Here is a 25,444-nt window from a genome sequence, read left to right on the forward strand (position 1 = left end):
AGTCATTTTACATATAATTAACAAACAAAAAGTGGTAACAAGTATAATTTAGTGACAGAAAACTGTAATTTTTCTATTTTAAAAAAACTATAACTGTATGAGGTACCATGCGGGTCCAATTAAGGGACAAAGTGTTGGTCAGTTTGATTTTTCTATACAAGAGGGGATTCGAATTCCCGACCTCTTTTAAAAGATGAGGGTGTACGGTCACTCACACCAACTAAGCCGGTTAGTATTGAATATTTGTTAACTTATAAGAAAAGATGATTTAATGCAATAATTACATGCATAAAATATTTATAGAACATAAGTTTTCAACAGTAAGTATTTGATTTAGTTTCCTACATACAGAAGAAATAGAACAAGTATTTTGAACATTGAAAAGTAATTAATAGGCTAATAGCCCATTGTTTTTTCACTTGTACGATTTATATTATGTAGTGAATTTATATTCAAAACATTCTATTCAACATTCAGGAAGGGATGAGAATTCTTTTATAAAAGTAACAACAATTAACTGGAGAAATGAAACTTTTGAGAAAAATAAAAAGAAAAATGAGTGCAGATAAACCATTTTTTAACATTAAAAATAGAAGGGTCACACTTGTGTGAGACCGTCGCACGGATCCTTATTCGTGAGACGGCCTCACACAAGTTTTTGCCAAAATGGAAAATGAAAAATGAACGATGGAAACTGAAAAAGAGAGAAGAAAAAAAAAAAAAAAAAAAGATTACACTCCAGGCACGATTAAGATGAGGGAATGTTTTGTTACCGTTGAAGTCTTATATTGACATAGAAGGGTGATTAGTGTCGTCCTAATATACTGATTGAGAAAATTTGTAGTTAAATAAATAAATAATAATAATAATAATAATTAATGAAAGTGCTGCCACTTGCCCAAAACTCATTGTCAAATAGCTGTTCTCTTCTGTGTATAAATATATAAAATGACACATAGCGAAACATATATGTTTGACAATTCAATGTTAGAAAAACACTGCAGAAGATCTTCCCCAGAGTGCAACTATGCGATCCTCCATCTTCATAATCCTCATACCAATTATACTTTTCTTCTTCTTCAATCCTATATCTGTTGAAGCACAAAGTGGGCATCTTCCCCCAGATGAATGTGAGCCCCTCAGCTCTGTGTTGTTTTCTTGGTGATTATGAATTACATGCAAATTACATATGTATTAACAGCTAGCTTTTGTTGAATATGGAAGTAAATGCACTGAAGGAAATAGGTGATCAACTGGGGAAGAAGGACTGGGATTTTAGACTAAATCCTTGTGACAACAACTCTAACTGGATGACACCAGATAGGGAGGATATGCCTCTGTACACTAATGCTCTAAGTTGCAATTGTAACTTCCCTGATGGTATTTGCCATGTTCAAAGCATGTAAGCTTTTCCTTCTACCCAATACTCTCATTATATTACTCTCTTCTTCAATTTCTCATGTAATTTCTTCTTTCCCGGATCCCATTTTTGTTGCAATGATTTTGATCCAGTTGTTGGCAAAGCCCTGTTCAGGTTAAGAAACTTAGTCAAACTAAACTAAACTTGTATTATGTTAGTGTATATATTATACGTCGTAGTAAGTCTGATGTTTAGTTTAGTTTTGGTTGGCTGGGATGGGGGAAGGGTAGGATGAGTGTCAAATTATTTATTTATTTTTCAACTTTGCCAGGCCAGACTATATCCTTAATCCCATAAACTCACCCCAAACTCATGCATGATGAGGTAAATCGAGCCAATTAGGGATCAAGACCCCTACTTACGGTTGAAAACAATTTTTAAGTAAGACTTTGAGCCAATTCGCGATCGAACCCCCATCTACGGTTGGAAGCAAGTCATAAAATTTCTCACGTACTAGGCCAATGACAAATGACTTTTTTTCTTTTTTTTTTTTTTTTGGTATTGGAGAAAAGTCAAACAAAATTACATATATTTCAATAGTAATATTCTTTTGGTATTAAAGTGATTCTACTAGAAATGGTTGACTTCAATATGGTAACAGTAAAGTCTTATATGAATAGTATATACTACATATATAGTATTCTACTCCGTATATTTTTATAATTTTTTATGAATCAAGTCAAAATTAACTAAATGATATGACTGAACAATGAAAATTTATATCAAGTAGAATAAAAATTACAAGTTAGGTAGAAAAGATAAAACAACCAAATAAAGTTTAGTACATGTGTAACTCACATTCCAAAAAAATATATGCATATTGCGCCAAAGATCTTGTACTCTTAAAGATGATTTTCTTTGTATGCAAAATATTATATATGTGTGTGTATTATGTATATGTATATGCATATATTAACAAAGTATTTAGTTTACTAGGACACATCATTCTAATAGTCTATACTGTTTTTGTAAACAGAGTTTTGAGAGGACAGGATCTGCAAGGTGTTCTTCCTCCTGCCTTGGTGAAGTTACCCTTTCTCAAGATAATGTACTAACCTACACTTTCTACATATATGCAATTATCTGTTCTGCTTATTCATATTCTTGGCTTGATTAATAGTATTATTTTTTGCAGCGATTTCACCCGCAACTACTTGAGTGGTACAATTCCCCCTGAATGGGCTTCTGCCAAATTTGAAAATCTGTAAGTTGTGCTGTGTATTATAACCTAAGCTATAGAAGTGTAAGTCATCTGCTTTCCATTGTAAAGAAGTGAAAATTTGCAGAACTCTTACCGTGAATCGATTGTCTGGGCCAATTCCAACATACTTGGGAAATATAACATCTCTTGTATATTTGTATGTTTCCTTGCTCCTCTTGCTCTAGCTACTTACATGAGTAAAATTTATGTTTAATTAACATTATATTTTTTGAGGAATTAATAAATGTTTGGTTTTTGTTGTAACAACAAATGAATTTTCAGAAGCTTGGAGAACAATATGTTCAATGGAACTGTTCCACCCGAGCTTGGGAAACTTTCAAACTTACAGAATCTGTAAGAATCCTTCCCTTCACTAGCTAAATTAAATATGAAATTTTCGTTATCACTTGTTTGACATTTCTCTATTTTTTTTTTTCCTTTCTGTAGCATTCTGAATGCTAATAATCTCATAGGTGAATTGCCAAAAGAACTTTATGCTCTCACAAATTTGACAGAGTTGTAAGTGCACCATTCATATTCTTAATTTATTTGTTTTCTTCTATACTTTATGTTGACTTGTGATGTGTCCCGGGAAAATCAATGCAGTAGACTCAGTAGTAATAACTTCACTGGGAAACTACCTAGCTTTCAGAGTTGGAAAAACCTTCAAAAATTGTAAGCATCCAAATATAACACTTCAAAATTGGAATCTTTAGATGCAACCATTTTTTTTAGTTGACAAACGCGATTTGCAGAGAGCTTCAAGCGAGTGGTTTTGAAGGGCCCATACCCGAAAGTATTTCTGTACTTTCAAATTTGATAGAACTGTGAGTTAAGATTTCCTTTGACGATTTTGATGATAGCATAATTTGCTATGGTTTAGATCACGAAATGAAGTTTAATTGGCAACGACATGAATCTGCAGTAGAATCAGTGATCTAAATGGAGGCGGAGGCTCCCGATTTCCTACATTAATAAGCATGACAAGCATGATAAAGTTGTGAGTAACACATTCTCTTCCCAAAAATATAAACTTAAGTTTCATATTTCCACTATGAGTCGAAGTTATTTATGCAAACAATAATTTTTGGGTGCAGGATGTTGAGGAGTTGTAATATTTCTGGGACGATACCTAACATAGCTTATATGACAGGCTTGCAATATCTGTAATTTCTGAAACTTGATTTTTCATTTGATACTTCTCTGTGTGGAAATTTCGTATCGCCTAAGAGAAAGCTGAAGTATAAGCTGAAAATATATTAAACTTAATGCTTACATAACATGAAAAGACTTGGCATTTTCAGGGATATAATGCTTGACTATTTTGTTGATGTACTCTGCTTGACTATTTTGTTGTGATATTGAATTCGCAGAGATTTGAGTTTCAATAATCTAGAAGGAGGGATTGATGGTCTTCAAGATCTTGCTAAAGTGCAATTCATGTGAGTAAACAATTAATTTTGATGTTAACAATTATGTATAATCTATTTGGTCATATTGTTCTGATAGACATCTAAACAACATTCTAGTTATGTTTCTTACACTTGCATTTGGTTGTTGTTCTAGGTATCTTACGAATAACTCACTTAGTGGACCGATTCCTCAGTGGATTCTAAGTCAAGATTCAAGACAGTAAGTTCAGTCTTATACATTAGATGATTTGATTATATTTGAGATTTCAACTATTCTTTGTCATGAAAAGCATGCACTAACAGATTTTAGAAGTTGGTGTACAGTGACATAGATCTATCCTACAATAATTTTGATGAAAGCTCAGTGCCAACAAATTGTCGGGAAACCCTGTAAGATTCTGTCACTTTTATACCTCTACTCTTTCAAGTGCTCCTTCAAACATGGATCATTTTAGCTGACTTTCTCATTGTTCTATCAGAAATTTGTTCAAAAGCTATAAGGCTGGAGAAAGTTCGTAAGTTTTAACATCTTTTGACAAAGCATATATGTACATATATATTGATAATGTATGTAATTTAGTCCCCAAAGATTTTGTTTTACATGAGCTCCCTTTTGGCTTTGTATAGAGATGCTGCAAAGTGTTTTCTGCAATGTTCGAAGGGTAAGCACATCCTCAAAGTGTTAGCCATTTTCTGTATATCATTGTATGACTAATGTCTAGTTCATTTTTCTGCAGATTGGTATTCATTTCACATCAATTGTGGCGGAGGCGATGTTGTGATTGGTGACACTACATATGACGCGGATCAAGATTCCACTGGCTTCGCAAAATTTGTTCCCACTAGAGAGAACTGGGTAACCAGTAGTACAGGGGTCTTTTGGGATAGAAATAAAACACTGCTTGACTATACAGCAACAAATATATCTCTCATCGAGGGAAATGACCCTCAACTCTACCAGACAGCTCGCTTGTCTCCTTTGTCTCTGACTTATTATGGACGGTGTTTGGCAAATGGAAACTATACTGTGAAACTTCATTTTGCAGAGCTAGTTATGAGAGATAATAGATCGTTTCAAAGCCTTGGAAGACGCATATTCGATGTTTATATACAGGTGAACTAAGAATTACAGTTTCAAGTGAGGACTTCAATTGTTAAATGATGTGCATTTGACTATAGTGATTTTATTATTGGTTCTAGGGTGAAAGGAAATTAAAAGATTTCGATATTGAAGCCATTGCACAAGGAGTTGATAAAGCCTTGGTTGAACAATTTCAAGCAGTAGTCAAAGATAAAACTCTAGAGGTGCGTTTTGAGTATGCTGGGAAAGGAACAACAGCCGTCCCAAGTAGAGGAATATATGGCCCTTTAATATCTGCCATTTCTGTGGAATCTGGTAATCTCTCCAATATAGGAAAAATGTTTAATCCTCCCTAAAAGTCTTTAACCTGCATGCATGTCTTTGTTTAGTTATTTTTATTGTTTTTGATTGATTATGCTGCATATAAATTTTAAAAATGTAATTTAATCTCATGCCATTTTTACCTGCAGATTTCAAGCCTCCTCGAAAGAGAAAGACTTTAATTATAGCTGTTGCAGTAGCTTCTTCTTTATTTCTTATTATAACAATTCTCTGTTTTGCTTGGTGGAAAATCTACATCAGAAAAAAGACCTCACAGGAAAACGGTACTTTGACTTTGCAACAATTTAATTTGTCCATGCACTCACTTGACAGTTGACATAGTATCAAATATGCACACATTGCATGTCGGGTAACTTCAGCCAAGTTTGTCATATTGTTGACTTGGTAACCACAAGATTACAAGTTCGACTCTTAGCAGAGCGGCCTGTTGACTTTCTTGGTTTGAGCCGGTCAACTATGGAAAACCTAGACTTGTTTATCATCTCGTACTTAGGGTTCTTTGCTAGTTAGGGTTACAATGCGAGAATTACTCAGTGCACATTCCTAGTAGAGACTCCGAGTTCATTTGGGGAGGGGAAGGAGGGGTGGTCATCACAAAACAATGCAAACTTAAGCTTGTTGAAGATGTGCTTGCAGAGGCATCATCACAAAGTTTTTATGCACTAGCAATTATATTTCTTAAAGTTGTTTTGGTGCAGAACTACAAAATCTTGATCTACGAACGGGTCTATTTACCTTAAGACAAATTAAAGCCGCTACAAACAATTTTGATGCTGCAAATAAGATTGGGGAAGGTGGTTTTGGACCTGTATACAAGGTATCGTGAAATATATTCACAATATTTTTAGTACGGAGTTACCCTACATATATCAACACTTCTGTTTTTGGGCTTACTATCATCTATAGATGCTTATGTTGATGTTTTGGGATTTCCCCTTGTGTATAAAACTAGGGTACACTATTGGATGGTACAATTATTGCTGTGAAACAACTCTCATCCATATCAAGACAAGGAAATCATGAATTTTTGAACGAAATAGGCATGATTTCTTGTTTACAACACCCTAATCTTGTGAAACTTTATGGGTGTTGTGTTGAGGGAAAGCAACTGCTGCTGGTATATGAGTACATGGAAAACAACAGCCTTGCTCATGCTCTTTTTGGTAAGTTCAAAGTCTTAATTATTTTTGCTGCTAGACAATAAACAAAGGCATTAATCTTCCTTATATATACATAAGATATGCTACTAGAAAAATGTAAATTTCTTTAGTCATCTATTGTATCAAGATAAATATGGGTGTTATGAGTTTACGGTTAATTACAGGTCCCGAAGAGTGGATACCGAAAATAGATTGGCCTACTAGACAAAGAATATGTGTTGGCATCGCAAAAGGTTTAGCTTTCCTTCACGAAGAATCAGCATTAAAAATTGTTCATAGGGACATTAAAGCCACCAATGTGCTTCTTGACAAAGAACTCAATCCAAAAATTTCTGACTTTGGCCTAGCTAAACTTACGGATGATGGGAATACACACATCATTACAAGAGTTGCGGGGACAATGTAAGATGTTATAACAATTCCTTGTCCATTATGTATTTCCAAATTCATCATATAGACATATAGTTTAAAGAAACTGTAGGCTGCATCTCCATCTCATTTCTTATTCATGTCATAAATTTCATATATACCAAAATATAAACAGTTTTTGTCTTCTACAAATTTCATTGATGCACTGAAAGTGATGAAAAACAGGTCATAGGCGAGCCATGTATGAATTATTGTTTGAATAAAGTGGCAATTTTTCTTCTTCTTTTAGAATAGTTTCTAAAAGAACAATTAGGCTTGCAACATTGCATCTTGTTGCCATAGGTTGATATAATTGCTCACATTTGCCAAAATTTTGAATCTCCAAACTTCTTTCTATGCTCTGCATTGAACCTAACTTTTCAAGAATATGAACTGTTGTTCTTTACTTTTTCTCTACAGAGGATATATGGCTCCTGAATATGCAATGTGGGGCTACTTAACATACAAAGCCGATGTCTATAGTTTCGGAGTGGTGGCATTAGAAATTGTTGCCGGAAAGAACAACATGAAGTATCGTCCTAATGAGAACTTCGTTTGCCTTCTTGATTGGGTGAGATATATATATATATATATATATATCAAGACTAGCAAACTCATACATGCATTGCAGACCTTACAAACTAAGTGGCTGATTCTTATTCTCTGCTGTGTTTTGTTGTATTTATGCACACTTTTCAGGCACTTGTTCTTCAAAGAAAAGGAAATCTAATGGAGCTAATAGATCCAAGATTGGGTTCTGATTTCAACAAAGAACAAGCAATCAGAATGATCAAAGTGGCTTTGCTTTGTACTAATCCTTCTCCAGTCCTAAGACCATCCATGTCTGCAGTAGTCAGCATGCTTGAAGGCCATGCTGATATTCTTGAGTACAATTTCGATCTACACGAATTCAATTTTGAAGTAATGAGGGACAATTATGATGAAATGCAGGTCGGCTCGAGTACTTCTTCCAACAAAGTAGAATTTTCTTTGTAAGCAAATTTATATAGTGAAATATTATTGCATCCAAAATGTAGAGCATGTCTTCTGAAAATGATGTTACTTTATGATTCCGTGTATTTTTGCATGTAAGTACTAAGTAGCATCCAATAATTGACCAAATTTAAATTACTTTGAATTTATTCAAATTATATACCCTTATTTTTGTGAGTTTATTTTACTTTTGGGTTCGAGCCTCAGTGGGGGCAATGCTGACTCTTGTGCTTCAATAGGTTGAGAAAGTAGTATGAACAGATACTTGCATTGTAATAGAGTTAGTAGTATTCAAAAAAAAAAAAACTATAGTGTTATTTTTATGTTTTTTTTTTTTTTTACTTCAATCTATTTTGTTTTTAATCTTGTAAGGAACTGTATTGTATAGATTTTGATTATGTTTTCTGTAAGATTAGGAAATTAGAATCCCAAAACCTTTGCAATGATCTTTGTTGAGATATGATTACTTGTAAAGGCCAAAATAGACAACCATTGTAGACATGGTTGTCTTAGCGATAAATCTCAATCAGAAAATCTTAATCAATGGATTGTCGTATCCAATGGATCTAACCATTCCAAAAAATGCTGACAGATCATTTAGCAGGGACATTGAACTATCAACGATAGACCATTATCATTAATGAGTTAAGGTTTTCTGTAGATGTTCTATCATGCATCTTATTATTGCACCGGGAACAAAAACTATCATATATTTAGAGTATCGGCAGATCGATGTTAGTAAAATAAATAAATATTTTTTTTCTTTTGTGGAATAAAAAAGAAGAAGAAGAAGCTATTGTGTACATCTCTCAAAGAGAAACGCTTGAAAAGTTAAAGAGCAATGACCGATGAAAATATTTAACATAAAACGGAAACTACATCTAAAACGACGTAGTTTTAGACCAGGATCCATAATGCTATGTGGACCTTATCCATATATAATTTTGTTGTACATTTACTGTACATAATATATAAAGGCATGCAGATAGAAAGAAGAAAACGAGCCAATGAGTTTTGGGTATTAGAGATTATTATACTTAGTGTTGCAGTACTTCTAGACATCTATTTTGTATAGAATTCTTGAGTCTATATCTTGTATTATCTTCAGTTAATCATTCAACTGATTCAATCAATACTAGACTCATAATTCATCTTGGGCAAGTGAAGGCAGGCCAGAATGATATGTTTATGGCTTTACTGTTTGGTTGACAATGAGTTTTGAGCGTAACCCTTGGAGCAAGTTAATTAGAAAGATACATGCATTTCGCAAATTATGCCGTGGACCTAGGTCCACCTTGCAAGGTAGACCTGGGTCCAATATGACGCCGTTTCACTTTTTTTTTAAAAAAATTATTAAACATATAGCCCTGAAATGTATGAATGTGGAGGTTTCAATTTGTGAATATGGAGTATAGAATTTGTGAATGTAAAGTTATGAATGTAAAGTTATGAATGTGTGAATCTGTAGTAGAGTTAACAGAGTTCTAGCAGCCCTGAAATATGTGAATGTGGAGGTTTCAAATTGTGAATATGGAGTATAGAATTTGTGAATGTTGAGTTATGAATATGTTGAGTTTGTGAATGTTGAGTTATGAATATGTTGAGTTCTAGCAACTTGTAGCCCTGTAATGTGTGAATGTGGAGTTCCCAAGTTGTGAACATGGAGTATAGGACCTGTGAATATAGAGTTTTTAATGTGTGAATGCATATCAGTGGTAATATAGTTGCCCTGTAATGTGTGAATGTGAAATTTTCTGGAATATAGGATCTGTGAATGTAGAGTTTGTGTTCTGTTACGATGAGGAACGCCGTTAATTTTTTTATTTATTTTTCTTTTTAAAAAAATTGTGAAACGATGTCGTGTTGGACCCAAGTCCACCTTGCAAGGTGGAACTACTGCATGCATTTATGGCTTTGATGCAATTGTTCTTCGTTTACTAGTATTTAGAAAGTGAAATTTTCAGTTTTGGTTTTCTCTACTGGTTGATTTGTGGCTATATCTAGTTATAAATTTATAAATTAATTATGTTTAGTCTTAAAACTTTAGTCACACTGTGACATTTGATCTTCTTACAAATTTTATCCGGTTACTCAATATGATAGTTTCATTATAACAACACTAAAATATCATTTTAATTATATTATAATTTCATTTGACATTATATGTTATTGCATTAGCTCTGTTTTCTAGGTTTATTTTTCACACACTAGCTAGTTTCATTTTAGCAATACTAAATTAAAGTAGCATTTTAACTCTACTACATTTTTATTTGATAATCGTATTAGACCATTATGGTTTACTAAGTGTTGTGTGGACATGGTTCACTGTATAACTACGGCTTGAAGGACCAAGTTTAATATCTTGCCATTGAAACGTGACGATTATTATGCAAGTATAAAGAAATAAAATTATTTCATTATTATTATTATTATTACTACTACTATTATTATTATTAATTAATCAATTAATGTAAAATTTTTAATTTTCGTGTCAAGAAATATGAGAGAAAACAATGGATTTCTTAAGTTAGTAGCTAGTGATTTTCTTTTTGTCAATCCATGCGGTGCCTGAATTGTCCTTCGACTATTGGGATTTCACCACTTTAGTTCTCAACAATTTTTCTTGCCTAATTATTAAGTCTTCGACTTTGAAAAAATTAATCAAATTAGTCCTTCATTTATTTTACTATTTGATATCCGTTAAATCGGGACCAAATTGGTAATCTCACTATAGTCAAGGGACCATTTCAATCAAAAATTTATTATCGAAATGGTCCCTTGACTATAGCAAAATTATCAATTTGGTCCCAATTTAACGGTTGTTTAACACCAAAATAAACGGAGGACCAAATTGATTAATTTTTTCAAATTCAATGACTTAATTGGATAAGAAAAATTATTGAAGACCAAAGTAGTGAAATTCCAATAATCGATGGACCAAATCGGTAATTAACTCTTTACATATTTATGAAATATGTTTTATTGATTAAAATATAAAAATTACATTTTTGTTCCTCAATTATTTCTGAATTATAAGTCCATCTAGTCACTATAAATAAAAATTAAAAATATAAATAACATTATACTCCCTCCGTCCCATTTTATGTGTCGAGTTTGGTTAACGATGTTTGACTACAATTATTTACAATTTAATTTTCCATAATATTAAATTTAGAATTAGTATGTAAAATTTATATATTTAGAAACTACATTAAATGTACTATTAGATACAAAAATTTAAATTTAAAAATTATAAGAAAATGCTAATAGAAATAAGCAAAGAAGAAAGAGTTTGTTTAACCAATGAATAATAAGTAAAACAGATAAAATGGGACCGATGGAGTAATTAAGTGTTTGAAAGTGAAATAAGTTCATATTTCATTTTAATTTACTAGTATTGAGATTTATCTATTTGTCTTTGGAAAGAAAATAAATTACTCCGTACGATTTAGTTGATTAGGAAGACTTGGAAGACTTTTGTATAAAAGTTGGTGGCCCCATGAATACACAAAAGCACTGAAATGTCTTAAATACGACAATGACAAGTCTGTCAATCAATATTCAGTAGACAAAAAATGAAAACGCAAGTAGGAGAAACCTAGAAGGTCCATACGTCTTAATAAGTTATAATTCTAGATGATTAACTCAAACCAAAAAAAAAAAAAAAAAAAAAAAAAAAAAAAAAAAAAAAGATAAGAGTCAAATAGACCTTCAAACTATAATACATTATGCAATTAGGTCCTTTAATTTTAAAAAACTCCAATTAGGCCATTCAACTTATTATTTTGAAGCAAATAAACCTTTTAATTCATTTGTGACATGTAATTACAAGTCAATCCAAATTTCGACAAACTTCAGACCAAATTCTGATAAACAGTCAAAACTACAGCAAATCACCACTGAAGCTGATCACCACTGATGATGCTGCTCTTAGGAATGGTACAGACTGAACCATCCAACAACCAAGCAATAAAATGACACACTTGCTCCAAGGATTACGCCACTTGCTCACAACTCATTATAACTTTATTATGTCCCACAACTCAGTGTACATTAAATATATTAAATGACACAAACATATATGATCATATATATGTTGGATAATTCAACACTGAAGCTGATCTGATCTGATCTTCCCCAGAATTCAAGCATGTCAGCCTACATGTACACAATCCTCATACCAATTATACTCATCTTCTATCCTATATTTCTTGAAGCGCAGAGTGGGCATCTTCCTCAACATGAATGTGAGCCCCCTCAGCTCTCTAATCTCTTGTTTTCTTCATCATATATTCTGAATTTTCTATAATACTCTGTCATTGCATGCAAATTACATTCTTAATTATTAAAAGCTTATATATCTTGCTTTTGTTGAATGTATGTATATGGAAGTAAATGCACTTAAAGAAATAGCTGAGCAAATGGGGAAGAAGGATTGGGATTTTGGACTAAATCCTTGTGACAACAACTCAAACTGGATGACACCAGAGAGGAAAGATATGCCTGCCTATAATAACACTCTCACTTGCAATTGTACATTCCCTGGTGGTATTTGCCATGTTCAAAGCTTGTAAGCTTTTCCTCTCTCATTATATTACTCTGTTTTTTTTTCTTTATACAAACAAAGATTTAATTTAAGTCTGTATTGTTGTGTAAGCAGAATTTTGAAGGGACAGGATCTGCAAGGTGTTCTTCCTCCTGCCTTGGTGAAGTTACCCTTTCTTAAGATAATGTACCAACCTACAACACTTTCTACATTTATGCATTATTCATATTCTTGCTTGATTTTGTAACAGAGTCAGTAGTACTAAAAAAAAAAAATATTCTTGCTTGATTATTAGTGTTATTTTTTGCAGTGAATTGAGTCGTAGCTACTTAAGTGGTACAATTCCCCCTGAATGGGCTTCCATCAAATTGGAATATCTGTAAGATGTCTTCTGTATTATAACCTAAGCTATACAAGTATAAGCCATTTGCTTGTCCATGCTAAAGAAGTGAAAATTTGCAGATCTGTTACTGTGAATCGATTGTCCGGACCAATTCCAAAATACTTGGGAAATATCACAACTCTTATACATTTGTATGTTCCCTTGCTCCTCTCACTCTGCTTAAACAACTAAAACTTTTGTTAACTTTTTCAGAGGAAATTTTTATTGTTTGGGTTTTGTTCTAACTTCTAACAACAAATGAATTTTTAGAAACTTGCAGAATAATATGTTCAGTGGAACTATTCCTCCTGAGCTGGGGAGACTTTCCAACCTAGAAAATCTGTAAGCCTTTTGCTAATTTGTAAAGTCCTTGCCTTGTAAAAGATTTTCGAATATATGCCGAATTTAAATGTTTCGTTCTTTATTTTTGTTTTTTGTAGCATTCTTAGTGATAATTATCTCACAGGTGAACTGCCAAAAGAACTTAATGCTCTCACAAGTTTGACTGAGCTGTAAGTGCATCATCGTGCATATTCCTAATTTATGAACCTCTTTTCTCATTACTTCCATACTTTATGTTGACTTGTCATGTGTCCTTGCCCCTTGAGAAAACAATGCAGTAGGCTCAGCAGGAATAACTTCACCGGGAAAATGCCTAGCTTTCAAGGTTTGAAAAACCTTCAAAGACTGTAAGCATTCAATTCTAACATTTTAAAATTGAAATTTCTAGGTGAAATTTTTTTGTATTGACAAGCATGATTGGCAGAGAGCTTCAAGCAAGTGGTTTTGCAGGGCCCATACCAGAAAATATTTTCGTACCAACAAACTTGACAGAACTGTGAGTTAAGATTTCCTTTAATACTCACGTTTTAATTTGATTATAGCACAATTTTCTATGATTAAGATAAACTAAAATGTAGTTGTCAACATGAATTTGCAGTAGAATCAGTGACCTTAATGGTGTCTCCAGATTTCCTACATTTAACAACATGACAGGCATGACAACATTGTGAGTAATGCATTTTCTTTCCAAAATATGAACTTACGTTTCAAAGTTCCACTATGAATTGGAATTGTTTATGCAAAAAATTTTTAATTTTGAATGCAGGATGTTGAGGAGGTGTAATATTTCTGGGAAGATACCTGATATAGCTAATATGAAAGGCTTGCAACAACTGTAATTTCTACAACTTAAATTTTCTTTTGATCCTTTTCAACTTGAACTCCGTGTTCTACTTCCTCAACTTATTAATATCATATATTAGCTTAAGGTTTCTTTTTCTTTAAGTTGTTATACTTCTTTGCTTTATTGTTTTGTTATGATATTGAATTTGCAGAGATTTGAGTTTTAATAATCTGGAAGGAGAGATCGATGTTCTTCAAGGTCTTGAAAATCTGCAGTACCTGTAAGTAACAAATTAATTTTGATGTGAATAGTTATGCATACATTAGGGCATTTTGTTGTAATAGGAAAGCTAATCAGCATTCTAGTTATGTTTCTCATACTTGAATTCTGTGCTACCTATTTTTAGGTATCTAACAAACAACTCGTTTAGTGGGCAAGTTCCTCAATGGGTTCTAAATCGAGATTCCAGATAGTAAGTTTGGTCTTTATATATATATATATATATATATATATATATATATACACTATAGATACACACACACACATACATATTAGAGTTAATGTGCAAGAAATTTTCATGTTTGAGTTGGGACTTCTCTGCGCACGTACCCTAGTCATAATATGAATTTTCGGCTACTCTTGTAATAAAAAGGACTAATAGAATATAAAAGATGGTGTGCAGTTTTGCAGATCTTTCATACAATAATTTTGAGGCGAGTTCTGTGCCACCAATTTGTAATCGGGAAACTCTGTAAAATTCTGTCTCTTATATGCATCTATTCTTTCAAGTGTTCCTTCGAATATGCATCATTTTAACTTTCTCATTTTCATGTCAGAAACTTGTTCAAAAGCTATAATGGTGGGGAAAATTCGTAAGTTTTAGCATCCTCTATCAAAGCATGAATATAGTGTCACTCTTAACGTAATTTAATCTCCAAAGATTTCTAACTTTATACCCCTACTGGCTTTGTATAGAAATATTGGAAAGTGTCTAATGGATTGCACGAAAGGTAAGCACATCACATCACAATACATTAATGCATCATATGTTACTGATAAGCAATGAGAAGCAGATATTGTGACAATCTTAACGTTGCTGATGTCATTTTAAGGTTGATATCTAGCTTGTTTTTTTAAAAATAAAAAATCTGCAGAGTGGTATTCATTTCACATCAATTGTGGGGGAGGCAGTGTTTTGATTGGTGACACTACGTATGACGCAGATGATGATTCGGGGCCTGCAAAGTTTGTTTCTAATAGAGAGAACTGGGTAACTAGTAATACGGGGTACTTTTGGGATAAAAGTACAGGACCACTCGACAATAGAGCAACAAATATATCTGTCATCAGGGGAAAAGACTCTGAAATCTACAAGACAGCTCGCTTGTCTCCTTTATCTCTAACATATTATGGAAGGTGTTTAGCAAATGGAAACTACACTGTGAAACTTGATTTTGCAGAGATAGTTTTAAGAGATAATAGATCGTTTCAAAGTCTTGGAAGGCGCGTATTCGATGTTTATATACAGGTCCACTAAGAATTTTATTGTTGAATTGAAATTGCTAACTTCAATAGTTATGTGATATGCATTTCACTATAGTTAGCGTTTTTATTGGCTATAGGGTCAAAGGAAATTAAAGGATTTTGATATTGAAACTGCAGCACGAGGAGTTGATAAAGTTATAGTTAAACAGTTTCAAGCAATTGTTAGAGATAAAACTCTTGAGTTGCGCTTTGAGTATGCTGAAAAAGGAACAACAGTTGTCCCACTTCCAGGAGTATATGGCCCTTTAATATCTGCCATTTCTGTGGAATCTGGTAATAATATTAGTCATGACTCGCATATATCACCAATGAGGTGAATTAGATTTTTTATTAATAACATATAAATATATAGGTTTTTTTAAAAAAAAATTTTAAATATGGTTAATATATGGTTACTCTTACCCAATTTTGCTGATTACTTTTCATTGTTTCTGTTAGTTAATAACACTCTCATGTTTCGTCTACAAACCTGCAGATTTCAACCCTCCCAAAAATATTAAGACTTTAATCATAGTTGTTGCAACAGCTTCTTCTTTGTTTCTTGTTTTCACAATTCTCTGTTTCGTTGGGTGGAAGATCTACATAAGAAGCAAGACCTCAAAACAAAGGGGTAAATTCCTCATTTAATTTAAATTTCGTTCTAATTTTGTATTGGAAACTTTGACATTGTGACAATCTTAAGCTTGTTGTTCATCCCAAAAACATTTTTTTCCATGCACTAGCAATTTCTCTAAATTCATTATCCTAGTGCAGAACTACGAGGCCTTGATCTACGAACTGGACTATTTACCTTAAGACAAATTAAAGCCGCTACAAACAACTTTGATGCTTCAAATAAGATTGGTGAAGGTGGTTTTGGACCTGTCTACAAGGTATGGAGAATAAGAATATGGCCTTTAATTTTTGGACTTATTGTAAATGATTATTTTCATGATCATGGTTTTCCATTGTGTGTAAAATCAGGGCACACTATTGGATGGTACCGTTATTGCTGTGAAACAACTCTCGTCGCAATCAAGACAGGGAAACCATGAATTTTTGAATGAAATAAGCATGATTTCTTGTTTTCACCACCCTAATCTTGTGAAACTTTATGGGTGTTGTGTTGAGGGAAAGCAGTTGCTGCTAGTGTATGAGTACTTGGAAAACAACAGCCTTTCCCATGCTCTTTTTGGTAAATTTGAAATCTTAATTATTTCGACTGCAATAACAAAGGCAAAAAGTATTTTGACTTAACAGTTAATTATAGGTCCAGAAGATTGTCAACTGAAAATCGATTGGCCAACCAGACATAGAATTTGTGTCGGTGTTGCAAAAGGTTTAGCTTTCTTACATGAAGAATCAGAAATAAAAATTGTTCACAGAGATATTAAAGGTACCAATGTGCTTCTTGACAAAGAACTCAATCCAAAAATTTCTGACTTTGGTCTAGCTAAACTTGATGACGGTGAGAATACACATATCAGCACAAGAGTTGCTGGGACGAGGTAAGATCTTATAACAATTTCTTGTCGATTTTGTATTTCCAAATTCATCATATAGTTGAAAGAAATTGTAGGTTGCATCTGTTCGCATATCATTTAATACTCATATGCTAAGCTTTGGTTTTAATTTTAGAATTTCATCCTTGTGAAAGGGATGAAAAACAGGCTATATGATCACCAGCCATGTATAAAGAGGCAAATATTTTTAATTGACAGAACTAATACATGGCTCCTGAAATATTATAAGAAAATATAGTAAAGTATAAGTGTATAACAAAAAAAATATTATATTATTTTTAATTTCATCCTTCTTTTTATGCTACTTTGCATTGTTTCTTTCTAGAAAAAGACCAAGTAGCAACTACTCTTCGTTTTTTCTCCACAGAGGATATATGGCTCCTGAATATGTATTGTGGGGCTACTTAACATTCAAAGTTGATGTTTATAGTTTCGGGGTAGTGGCACTGGAAATTGTTTCTGGCAAGAACAACGTAAAGTATCGTCCTAATGAGAATTGCATTTGCCTCCTTGATTGGGTGAGATATTAGTATGTAGTACCAAACTTATAATTCATTGATTGCAAGAATATCAAACTAAGTGGTCTATTCTTATATTTTGTTGTGTTTTGTTATATTTAATGCACAATTTTCAGGCACTTGATCTTCAAAAAAAGGGAAATCTAATGGAGCTAATAGATTTAAGGTTGGGTTCTGATTTTGACAAAGAACAGGCACTTAGAATGATCAAAGTGGCATTGCTTTGTACTAATCCTTCCCCAGTCCTAAGGCCATCAATGTCTGCAGTTGTTAGCATGCTTGAAGGCCGTGATGATATCCCTGAGTACAAATCCGATCTTCATGAATTCAATCTACAAGCAATGAGAGATTGTTATGATGGAACGCCACTCGGATTAAGTGATTCTCCTTACAATTTAAATTTTTCCTCCAATGTAAATTAACAATAAAGAATTGCTTCTTTAAGAAATTCAAGAAAAATTAACAATAAAAAATTGCTTCTTTAAGAAATTCAAGAAATGGGAAAATCAACATTTTGGTCCCTCAATTGTCAATGTAGTCCCTTGTTTTCAATTTCAACTAATTTGATTCCCGAATTGTTTAAAATTTCATCAATTAAACCCTTTCGAAGATCAAATTGACGAAATTTTGAAAATGTGAAAATCGCTCTTTTTCTTCTTTATAGATTATTTCATCACTAGTCTTCTATGGCTTTGACTTAGAAGGTGCTGGCAAAAATTGAACTAGCAATCGTTCGATACAAGAATCATGTTCCACTTACTCGCACATCTCTTTCAAGCCAAAAACCAATTATATATGCTAATAAGTGATAAAATGTCTTTTTTAGAATGTTATTCCATCCATTAAAATTTCTTTTGTTAACTAAACCCATGTCAACATTTTTTGAACATGGAATACATAATAATATTAGAGAATATGTGCATTCCCTTGGTAATTGGCTCACTGCCAAGGCTCTTAACTTTGGAAGGAAGAAAATTGAATGTTACAACTTACAAGTATAATTTCTTGATGTAGTTTTTAAAGATGCAAATTTTCATTGTTAATTTGCATATGAAGAAAAAAAAAAGTACATTTTAAGGAGAATCACTTAAGTCGACTGGCATTTCATCATAACCGTCTCTCACTACTTCACTATTGATTTCATTTTGATCGGATTTACACTCAAGAATATCATCACTGCCTTCAAGCATGTTAACTACTTCAGACATGGATGGCCTAAGGACTGGGGAAGGATTAGTACAAAGCAAAGCCACTTCGATCATTTTGAGTGCCTGTTCTTTGTCAAAATCAGAACCCAATCTTGGATCTATTAGCTCCATTAGGTTTCCATTTTCTTGAAGAACAAGTGCCTGAAAATACATCAAAACACACCATAATATAAGAATATGCTACTTAGTTCAACATGTCTGCCATATACGAATTATTATCAGTTTGCTAGTACTGATATCTCACCCGATCAAGGAGGCAAACGTAATCCTCATCTGGATGATACTTCATGTTGTTCTTCCCAGCAACAATTTCCAGTGTCACCACCCCGAAACTATAAACATCAGCTTTGAATGTCAAGTAGCCCCACATTGCATATTCAGGAGCCATGTATCCCCTGTAGACCAAAAATGGGAAGAGCAACTGTTATTTTCATAAAAGACTCAAGAGCATAACCTATATATGGCATCAAGATGCAAAATTGCATGTCTAATTATTATATTAACAAATATGTGAAGATCATAGGTAATCTAAAAGAAGATGACAATTTGCCTCTTTATACCTGGTTGGCCATCTTGTAATATGTTTTTCATCACTCTCACAATAACAACAATGAAAACTTTAAAAACAAAATGGATGAGAAATTGTTATAACACTTACCTTGTCCCCGCAACTCCTGTGTTGATGTGTGTATTTCTATCATCGTTAAGTTTAGCCAGACCAAAGTCGGAAATTTTTGGATTGAGTTCTTTGTCAAGAAGCACATTGGTGGCTTTAATGTCTCTATGAATAATTTTTATTGCTGATCCTTCATGTAAAAAAGCTATACCTTTTGCAATACCAACACAGATTCTTTGTCTGGTAGGCCAATCTATTTTCAGCTGACACTCTTCTGGACCTGTAGTTAATTGTTAACAAAAAATACTTATGTTTATATCTCAATAAAATTAACTCCTCACTATTTTAGTAGCATATCAGCATATGTTATGTATAGATAAAGAAATGTCTTTCTTTAGTTTATTGACTAATGTTTTTTTTTAAATAAAAAATTCTGACTAACAATCAAAATAATTAAGATTTCAAATTTACCAAAAAGAGCACGGGCAAGGCTGTTGTTTTCCAAGTACTCATACACGAGCAATAATGGCTTTCTCTCAACACAACACCCATAAAGTTTCACAAGATTAGGGTGTTGTAGACAAGAGATCATGCCTATTTCATTCAAAAACTCGCGGTATCCTTGTCTTGATTTAGCTGAAAGTTGTTTCACAGCAATGATTGTACCATCCAATAATGTACCCTAGTTTATACACAAGGAAAAATCTAAGATCATCAACATAAGCATTATAGTATGTCCAAAAACAAGTTTCAAGTATTATTTAATAGATTGACAGATTATATGGATATTCACATCTCTCTATACCTTGTAGACGGGACCAAAACCACCTTCCCCGATCCTATTTGTGGCATCAAAGTTGTTTGTAGCGGCTTTAATTTGTCTAAATGTAAACTTTCCAGTTTGTAGATCAATGCCTTGTAGTTCTGCACCAGGACAATTACTTTAAAAAAATTTGGCACTGCATAAAAAATGTGTTGCTATGAATACTTTTTTTTTTTTTTTCTATGCACATGACTGCATGGACAAATTGTCACAACATCCAAGTTTCCCATGCACAATTAGAAAGTATTTGAAAGTAAATGCCTGCAAATATTACCATTTTCTTGTGAGGTCTTGTTTCTAATATAGAACTTCCACCAAGCGAAGCAGAGAATTGTGAAAATAAGACACAAAGAAGAAGTTACTGCAACAACTATGATTAAAGTCTTTCTCTTTTTGGGAGGCTTGAAATCTGCAGGTTTGTAGAAAGGGCATGGAAGTGATCAGTTAGATATCTCTTCTTTATCTGCAACTAAATATAAAAATATATATACTCCAAAATAGTCCGTTAACTATGCCATAATTCTAGATTTAATATTACCAGATTCTACAGAAATGGCAGATATTAATGGGCCATATATTCCTTTGCGCGGCGCTGCTGATGTTCCTTTTCCTACATATTCAAAGCGCACCTCTAAAGTTTTATTGCTGACAACTGCTTGAAATTGTTTTACCAACACTTTGTCAACTCCTTGTGCTTCAGTTTCAATATCAAAATCCTTTAACTTCCTTTCACCCTATAACCAATAAAACAACTATCGTTAAATGCCCGTTACTTAACCATTGAAGCCATCAATTTAAATTGTAAAATTCTTGGTAGACCTGTATATAAACATCAAATATGCGTCTTCCAAGGCTTTGGAAAGATCTATTTTCTCTCAAAACTATCTCCGCAAAATGAAGTTTCACAGTATAGTTTCCATTTGCTAAACAGCGCCCGTAATATGTTAGAGATAAAGGAGACAACCGAGCTGTTTGGTAGATTTCAGAGTCTTTTCCCTTTATGACAGATATATTTGTTGTTGTATAGTCAGGTAGTGTTAAATTTCTATCCCAAAAGTACCCTGTATTACTGGTTACCCAGTTCTCTCGATTGGAAACAAATTTCGCAGGGCCAGAAGAATCTTGATCTGCATCATATGTAGTGTCACCAATCAAAACATTGCCTCCACCACAATTGATGTGAAATGAATACCAATCTGCAGAAAAATGAAATATGAGATGTTCAGCTAAACTAAGCAAAAGATACATGATGCAAGTAGTATTGTGATATAATGTGGTTACCTTTTGTGCATTGCTTTAGACACCTTCTATACAAACCAAAAGGGAGATTTAGTTAGAAATCTTTGGAGAATAAATTACATTAAGAGTGACACAATATTCATGGATTGTTACAGGATGTTAAAACTTACGAATTTTGTCCTCCATTATAGCTTTTGAACAAGTTTCTGATAGGAAAATAAGAAAGTTAAAATGATCCATATTTGAAGGAACACTTGAAAGAGTATATGCATATGAAAGACAGAATCTTACAAGGTTTCTCGAGTGCAAATCGGTGACACGGAGCTCTCCTCAAAATTATTGTAAGAAAGATCTATGTAACTGCACACCATCTTTTACAAATTAATGCTTTTTATGACAAGAGTAGTTGAGAAGAGTTCATGTATAATACAACACAACTCGGATAAAACTCATTATCTATAAATTGATAAGACTAAACTTACTATTTGGACTCTCGATTTAGAACCCATTGTGGTATTTGCCCATTCAGCGAGTTGTTCGTTAGAAACCTAAGAAAACACAAAATTTAGTTTTGTATATCAAAGATCAAGATGCCCAAATAGAAAGGATGTTTCTTATGCTTTGTTGTTAACATCAAAATTGATTTGTTACTCACATGTACTGCACTTTATCAAGACCTTGAAGAACATCAATCCCTCCTTCCAAATTATTAAAACTCAAATCTCTGCAAATTCAGTAAAGCAAGAAGTATATCAACTTAAGAATTACTAGATATCTCATATTTCACCGACAATAAGAAAAAACAACCTTAATTAAGCTAGTATGTGATATTAATAAGTTGAAGAAGCAGAAGATCTAATAGTTCATTAGTTAACAGCAGAGAAGGATCAAAAGAAATTTGAAGTTGCAGATATTACAGTTGTTGCAAGGTTGTCAAATGAGATATATCAGGTATCCTCCCAGAAAGATTACACCTCCTCAACATCCTGCACCCAAAATTATTTTTTGCGTAAATACCCGTCATTGAGGAGTTATGAAACTTAAGTTTATATTTTTGGAAAGAAAACGCATTACTCACAACTTTTTCAATCCTGTCATGTTGTTTAATGTAGGAAATCTGGAGACACCACCTCCATTCAGTTCACTTATTCTACTGCAGATTCATGATGTTGGCAATTACATTTAGTTTGTTGAATTGATTTAAGTCTTAACCATAAAAATTTCTGCTATAACAAAAAAGTGAGTATTAATTAAATCGTCAAATAAAAGGAAATCTTAACTCACAGTTCTATCAAGCTTGTTGATGCAGCAATATTTTCAGGTATGGGTCCTTCAAAACCACTTGCTTGAAGTTCTCTGCCAATAATGTGTGTCAATAAAAAATGATTCCATCAAGAAATTTCAATTTTGAAGTGTTAGATTTGAATGCTTACAGTTTTTGAAGGTTTTTGAAACTTTGAAAGCTAGGCAGTTTTCCCGTGAAATTATTACTACTGAGCTTACTGCATTGATTTCCCCAAGAGGCAAGGACACGTTAGAAATCAGCCTAAAGTGAGGAAGAAACAAGAGAAATTTGGCAGTGCATAAATTAGCAGAGATATGCATATATATGATGGATAATGCACTTACAGTACTGTTAAATTTGTGAGAGCATTAAGTTCTTTTGGCAATTCGCCTGTGAGATAATTAGCGGTAAGATAGCTACAGAAAACGAAAATGAAGATAGCATCAAGCATATGAGAACAGAGAATAAAAATTCAGCCTAATCATATATTGAGCTGGTGATTAACAAAGGCTTACAGAGATTGTAAGTTGACAAGTTTCCCAAGCTCAGGTGGAACACTTCCATTGAACATATTATTCTCCAGACTTCTGAAAATCCATTTGTCGATACAACAAAATACAGACAATTTCCTCAGAAAAAGTTAAGCAAAAGTTTTAGCTGTGTAAGTAGAGTGAGAGGAGCAAGAGAACATACAAATATGTAAGAGTTGTTATATTTCCCAAGTATTTTGGAATTGGTCCAGACAATCGATTCACAGTAAGCGATCTGTAAATTATTTTCACTTCTTTAGAATGGGCAAGTAGATGCCATACACTTGTATAACTTTAGGTTATAATACACAACACAACTTACATAAGTTCCAGTTTCATAGAAGCCCATCCAGGGGGAATTGTACCACTTAAGTAGTTGCGGGTGAGATCACTGCACAAAATAATACTAATAATCAAGCAAAGAATATCAACAAGAGGTGATTAATGCATAAATGTAGAAAGTGTAGGTTGGTACATTATCTTGAGAAAGGGTAACTTCACCAAGGCAGGAGGAAGGACACCTTGCATATCTTGTCCTTTCAAATTTCTGTTTACACAACAGTAGAGACTATTAGAACCATGTGTGATGGGTGATGTTGCTCGTACGGGCAACTCAGTTGATTTGGTAAACTGTGGGCAAGTACACAGGATGGAGTCTGGCAGAAACAAGATGGGAGTTACACCAGTGTGGTAAACTGTTTATGGGCACCAGGAACTGGCACTCCCGCTTAATGGGCCGCTAAGTCACATTTACCCTCCACTATGTGGGCCCCTAGGGGCGAGGTAATTCTGCCTTTTGTGGGCAAGAACCATGTGTGATATGTCATCCCCGAACTTGTATTTCGTCATTCACTATCAATTCAATCACTTTTAGACCTTCATCTTTTCGAAATCAATAAAATTCAATTCAAATTCTCGTTAAACTATCTAACTGTATTGAAAAATTAAGTTTCAATGGAGGAAAGCTTACATGCTTTGCACATGGCAAATACCACCAGGGAAGGCGCAATCACAAGTGAGATTATTAGTGTACAGAGGATTATCCCAATCTGTTGGTGTCAGCCAATTTGAGTTATTGGTATCACAAGGATTTAGTCCAAAATCCCAATCCTTCTTGCCCACCTGATCAGCTATTTCCTTAAGTGCATTCACTTCCATGTACATTAATTCAACAAAAGCTAGCTGTTAATAAATATGTAATGACAGAGCAGTATAGAAAATTCATAATAATGAAGAAAACACCAGAGAGCTGAGGGGGCTCACATTCATCTAGAGGAAGATGCCCACTCTCAGCTTCAAGGAATCTTGCATTGAAGGAGAGTAGAATAATTGGTATGAGGATTATGAACATGGAGGCTGACATGGTTGAACTCTGGGGAAGATCTGCTGCTATGAATGTGTCATTTGATACATTTATTGTGCATAATAAATAGAGATAGTTCCCAAAAAAAACAAATAAATAGATATAGTTCCCCCCAAAAAAATAATAATAAAATAATAAATAGAGATAGAATCATAGGAAGAAGAAAACAGGAGTTGACAATGATGAGTCAAAAAGTTCAGGGCAAGTGGATACAGAATGTGATTTGCATGGCTTTATTTTTAGGTACTTAGGTTTAAAATGATTTTGTTTGAGCAAGTTGCGTTTGTTGTTCGTTTACTAGTATAAAGAAAGAGAACTTTTCTCTCTTTTTTTTTTTTTTAATAGACTATAAGTGATTGATGTGTAGAAAATGATAATTCAGAACTGACTGTTCCGATCAAATTTTTTCTTTTTTCTTTTTTCTTTTTGTGTGGTTCAAAACCGGTTTTGATTTTAATAAATTGGAATCTAAATTATCTATATAGTTCTATTTCAGCTCAATTTTTACCACGTCTCTGATTCAATTCGAATCGAATCATAATCATCCTATGGAATCCAATCCGCTGCGACGTGTTAGTGGACGCGGACGCGAATGACTCCAAAAAATTCATTATCTATAATACACATAATCATTATCTAGAATACACAAAACGTTTGCCTAGAATACACAAAATGTTTGCCCAGAATACACAGAATATTGACACAAAATATACAGATGTTAGTGGACGCGGACGCGGACGCCAA

General features: G+C 33.3%; 3 protein-coding genes across 6 annotated transcripts; 2 read left to right on the forward strand and 1 right to left on the reverse strand.

Moving 5' to 3' along the window:
• The first annotated feature begins 985 nt into the window (after window positions 1-985).
• LOC116023785 (probable leucine-rich repeat receptor-like serine/threonine-protein kinase At3g14840) lies at window positions 986-8,199 on the forward strand. 2 transcript variants are annotated; one of them, XM_031264802.1, is made up of 24 exons: window positions 986-1,130; window positions 1,225-1,402; window positions 2,397-2,468; window positions 2,556-2,624; window positions 2,707-2,778; window positions 2,904-2,975; window positions 3,069-3,140; window positions 3,228-3,296; window positions 3,377-3,448; window positions 3,547-3,621; window positions 3,719-3,787; window positions 3,995-4,063; window positions 4,188-4,253; window positions 4,358-4,423; window positions 4,513-4,548; window positions 4,661-4,695; window positions 4,771-5,147; window positions 5,234-5,429; window positions 5,585-5,719; window positions 6,155-6,273; window positions 6,409-6,619; window positions 6,781-7,018; window positions 7,445-7,595; window positions 7,724-8,199. In XM_031264802.1, the coding sequence occupies exons 1-24, from the start codon at window positions 1,028-1,030 to the stop codon at window positions 8,018-8,020; spliced, it is 2,919 nt and encodes a 972-aa protein (XP_031120662.1). In that variant the 5' UTR covers window positions 986-1,027; the 3' UTR covers window positions 8,021-8,199. The 2 variants fall into 2 exon arrangements, with proteins under 2 accessions (XP_031120662.1, XP_031120669.1); XM_031264809.1 differs by having other exon boundaries at window positions 3,231-3,296.
• A 3,889-nt stretch (window positions 8,200-12,088) lies between these two features.
• Window positions 12,089-18,121, forward strand: LOC116023799 (probable leucine-rich repeat receptor-like serine/threonine-protein kinase At3g14840). The gene is made up of 24 exons (XM_031264820.1): window positions 12,089-12,264; window positions 12,410-12,587; window positions 12,678-12,749; window positions 12,874-12,942; window positions 13,026-13,097; window positions 13,216-13,287; window positions 13,386-13,457; window positions 13,566-13,634; window positions 13,712-13,783; window positions 13,886-13,954; window positions 14,054-14,122; window positions 14,283-14,351; window positions 14,478-14,543; window positions 14,754-14,822; window positions 14,908-14,943; window positions 15,047-15,081; window positions 15,226-15,599; window positions 15,694-15,889; window positions 16,092-16,226; window positions 16,370-16,488; window positions 16,580-16,790; window positions 16,866-17,103; window positions 17,486-17,636; window positions 17,753-18,121. Exons 1-24 carry the CDS (start codon window positions 12,168-12,170, stop codon window positions 18,056-18,058), a joined length of 2,916 nt encoding a protein of 971 aa, XP_031120680.1. The 5' UTR covers window positions 12,089-12,167; the 3' UTR covers window positions 18,059-18,121.
• Window positions 18,122-18,563: 442 nt separating this feature from the next.
• LOC116023834 (probable leucine-rich repeat receptor-like serine/threonine-protein kinase At3g14840) lies at window positions 18,564-24,761 on the reverse strand. Of its 3 annotated transcripts, XM_031264858.1 has the most exons (24): window positions 24,601-24,761; window positions 24,308-24,488; window positions 23,813-23,884; window positions 23,660-23,728; window positions 23,501-23,572; window positions 23,323-23,394; window positions 23,152-23,223; window positions 22,956-23,024; window positions 22,807-22,878; window positions 22,601-22,675; window positions 22,440-22,508; window positions 22,178-22,246; window positions 22,005-22,070; window positions 21,814-21,882; window positions 21,693-21,728; window positions 21,565-21,590; window positions 21,103-21,479; window positions 20,822-21,017; window positions 20,558-20,692; window positions 20,266-20,384; window positions 19,932-20,142; window positions 19,503-19,740; window positions 19,089-19,239; window positions 18,564-18,985 (listed from the first exon to the last, which is right to left on the reverse strand). In XM_031264858.1, exons 1-24 carry the CDS (start codon window positions 24,698-24,700, stop codon window positions 18,710-18,712), a joined length of 2,892 nt encoding a protein of 963 aa, XP_031120718.1. In that variant the 5' UTR covers window positions 24,701-24,761; the 3' UTR covers window positions 18,564-18,709. The 3 variants fall into 3 exon arrangements, with proteins under 3 accessions (XP_031120718.1, XP_031120720.1, XP_031120721.1); XM_031264860.1 differs by lacking the exon at window positions 22,601-22,675; XM_031264861.1 differs by lacking the exons at window positions 23,813-23,884; window positions 24,308-24,488; window positions 24,601-24,761 and having other exon boundaries at window positions 23,152-23,197.
• Window positions 24,762-25,444: the final 683 nt, after the last annotated feature.

Source organism: Ipomoea triloba, chromosome 1, assembly GCF_003576645.1.
Source record: "Ipomoea triloba cultivar NCNSP0323 chromosome 1, ASM357664v1".
NCBI lineage: Eukaryota > Viridiplantae > Streptophyta > Magnoliopsida > Solanales > Convolvulaceae > Ipomoea > Ipomoea triloba.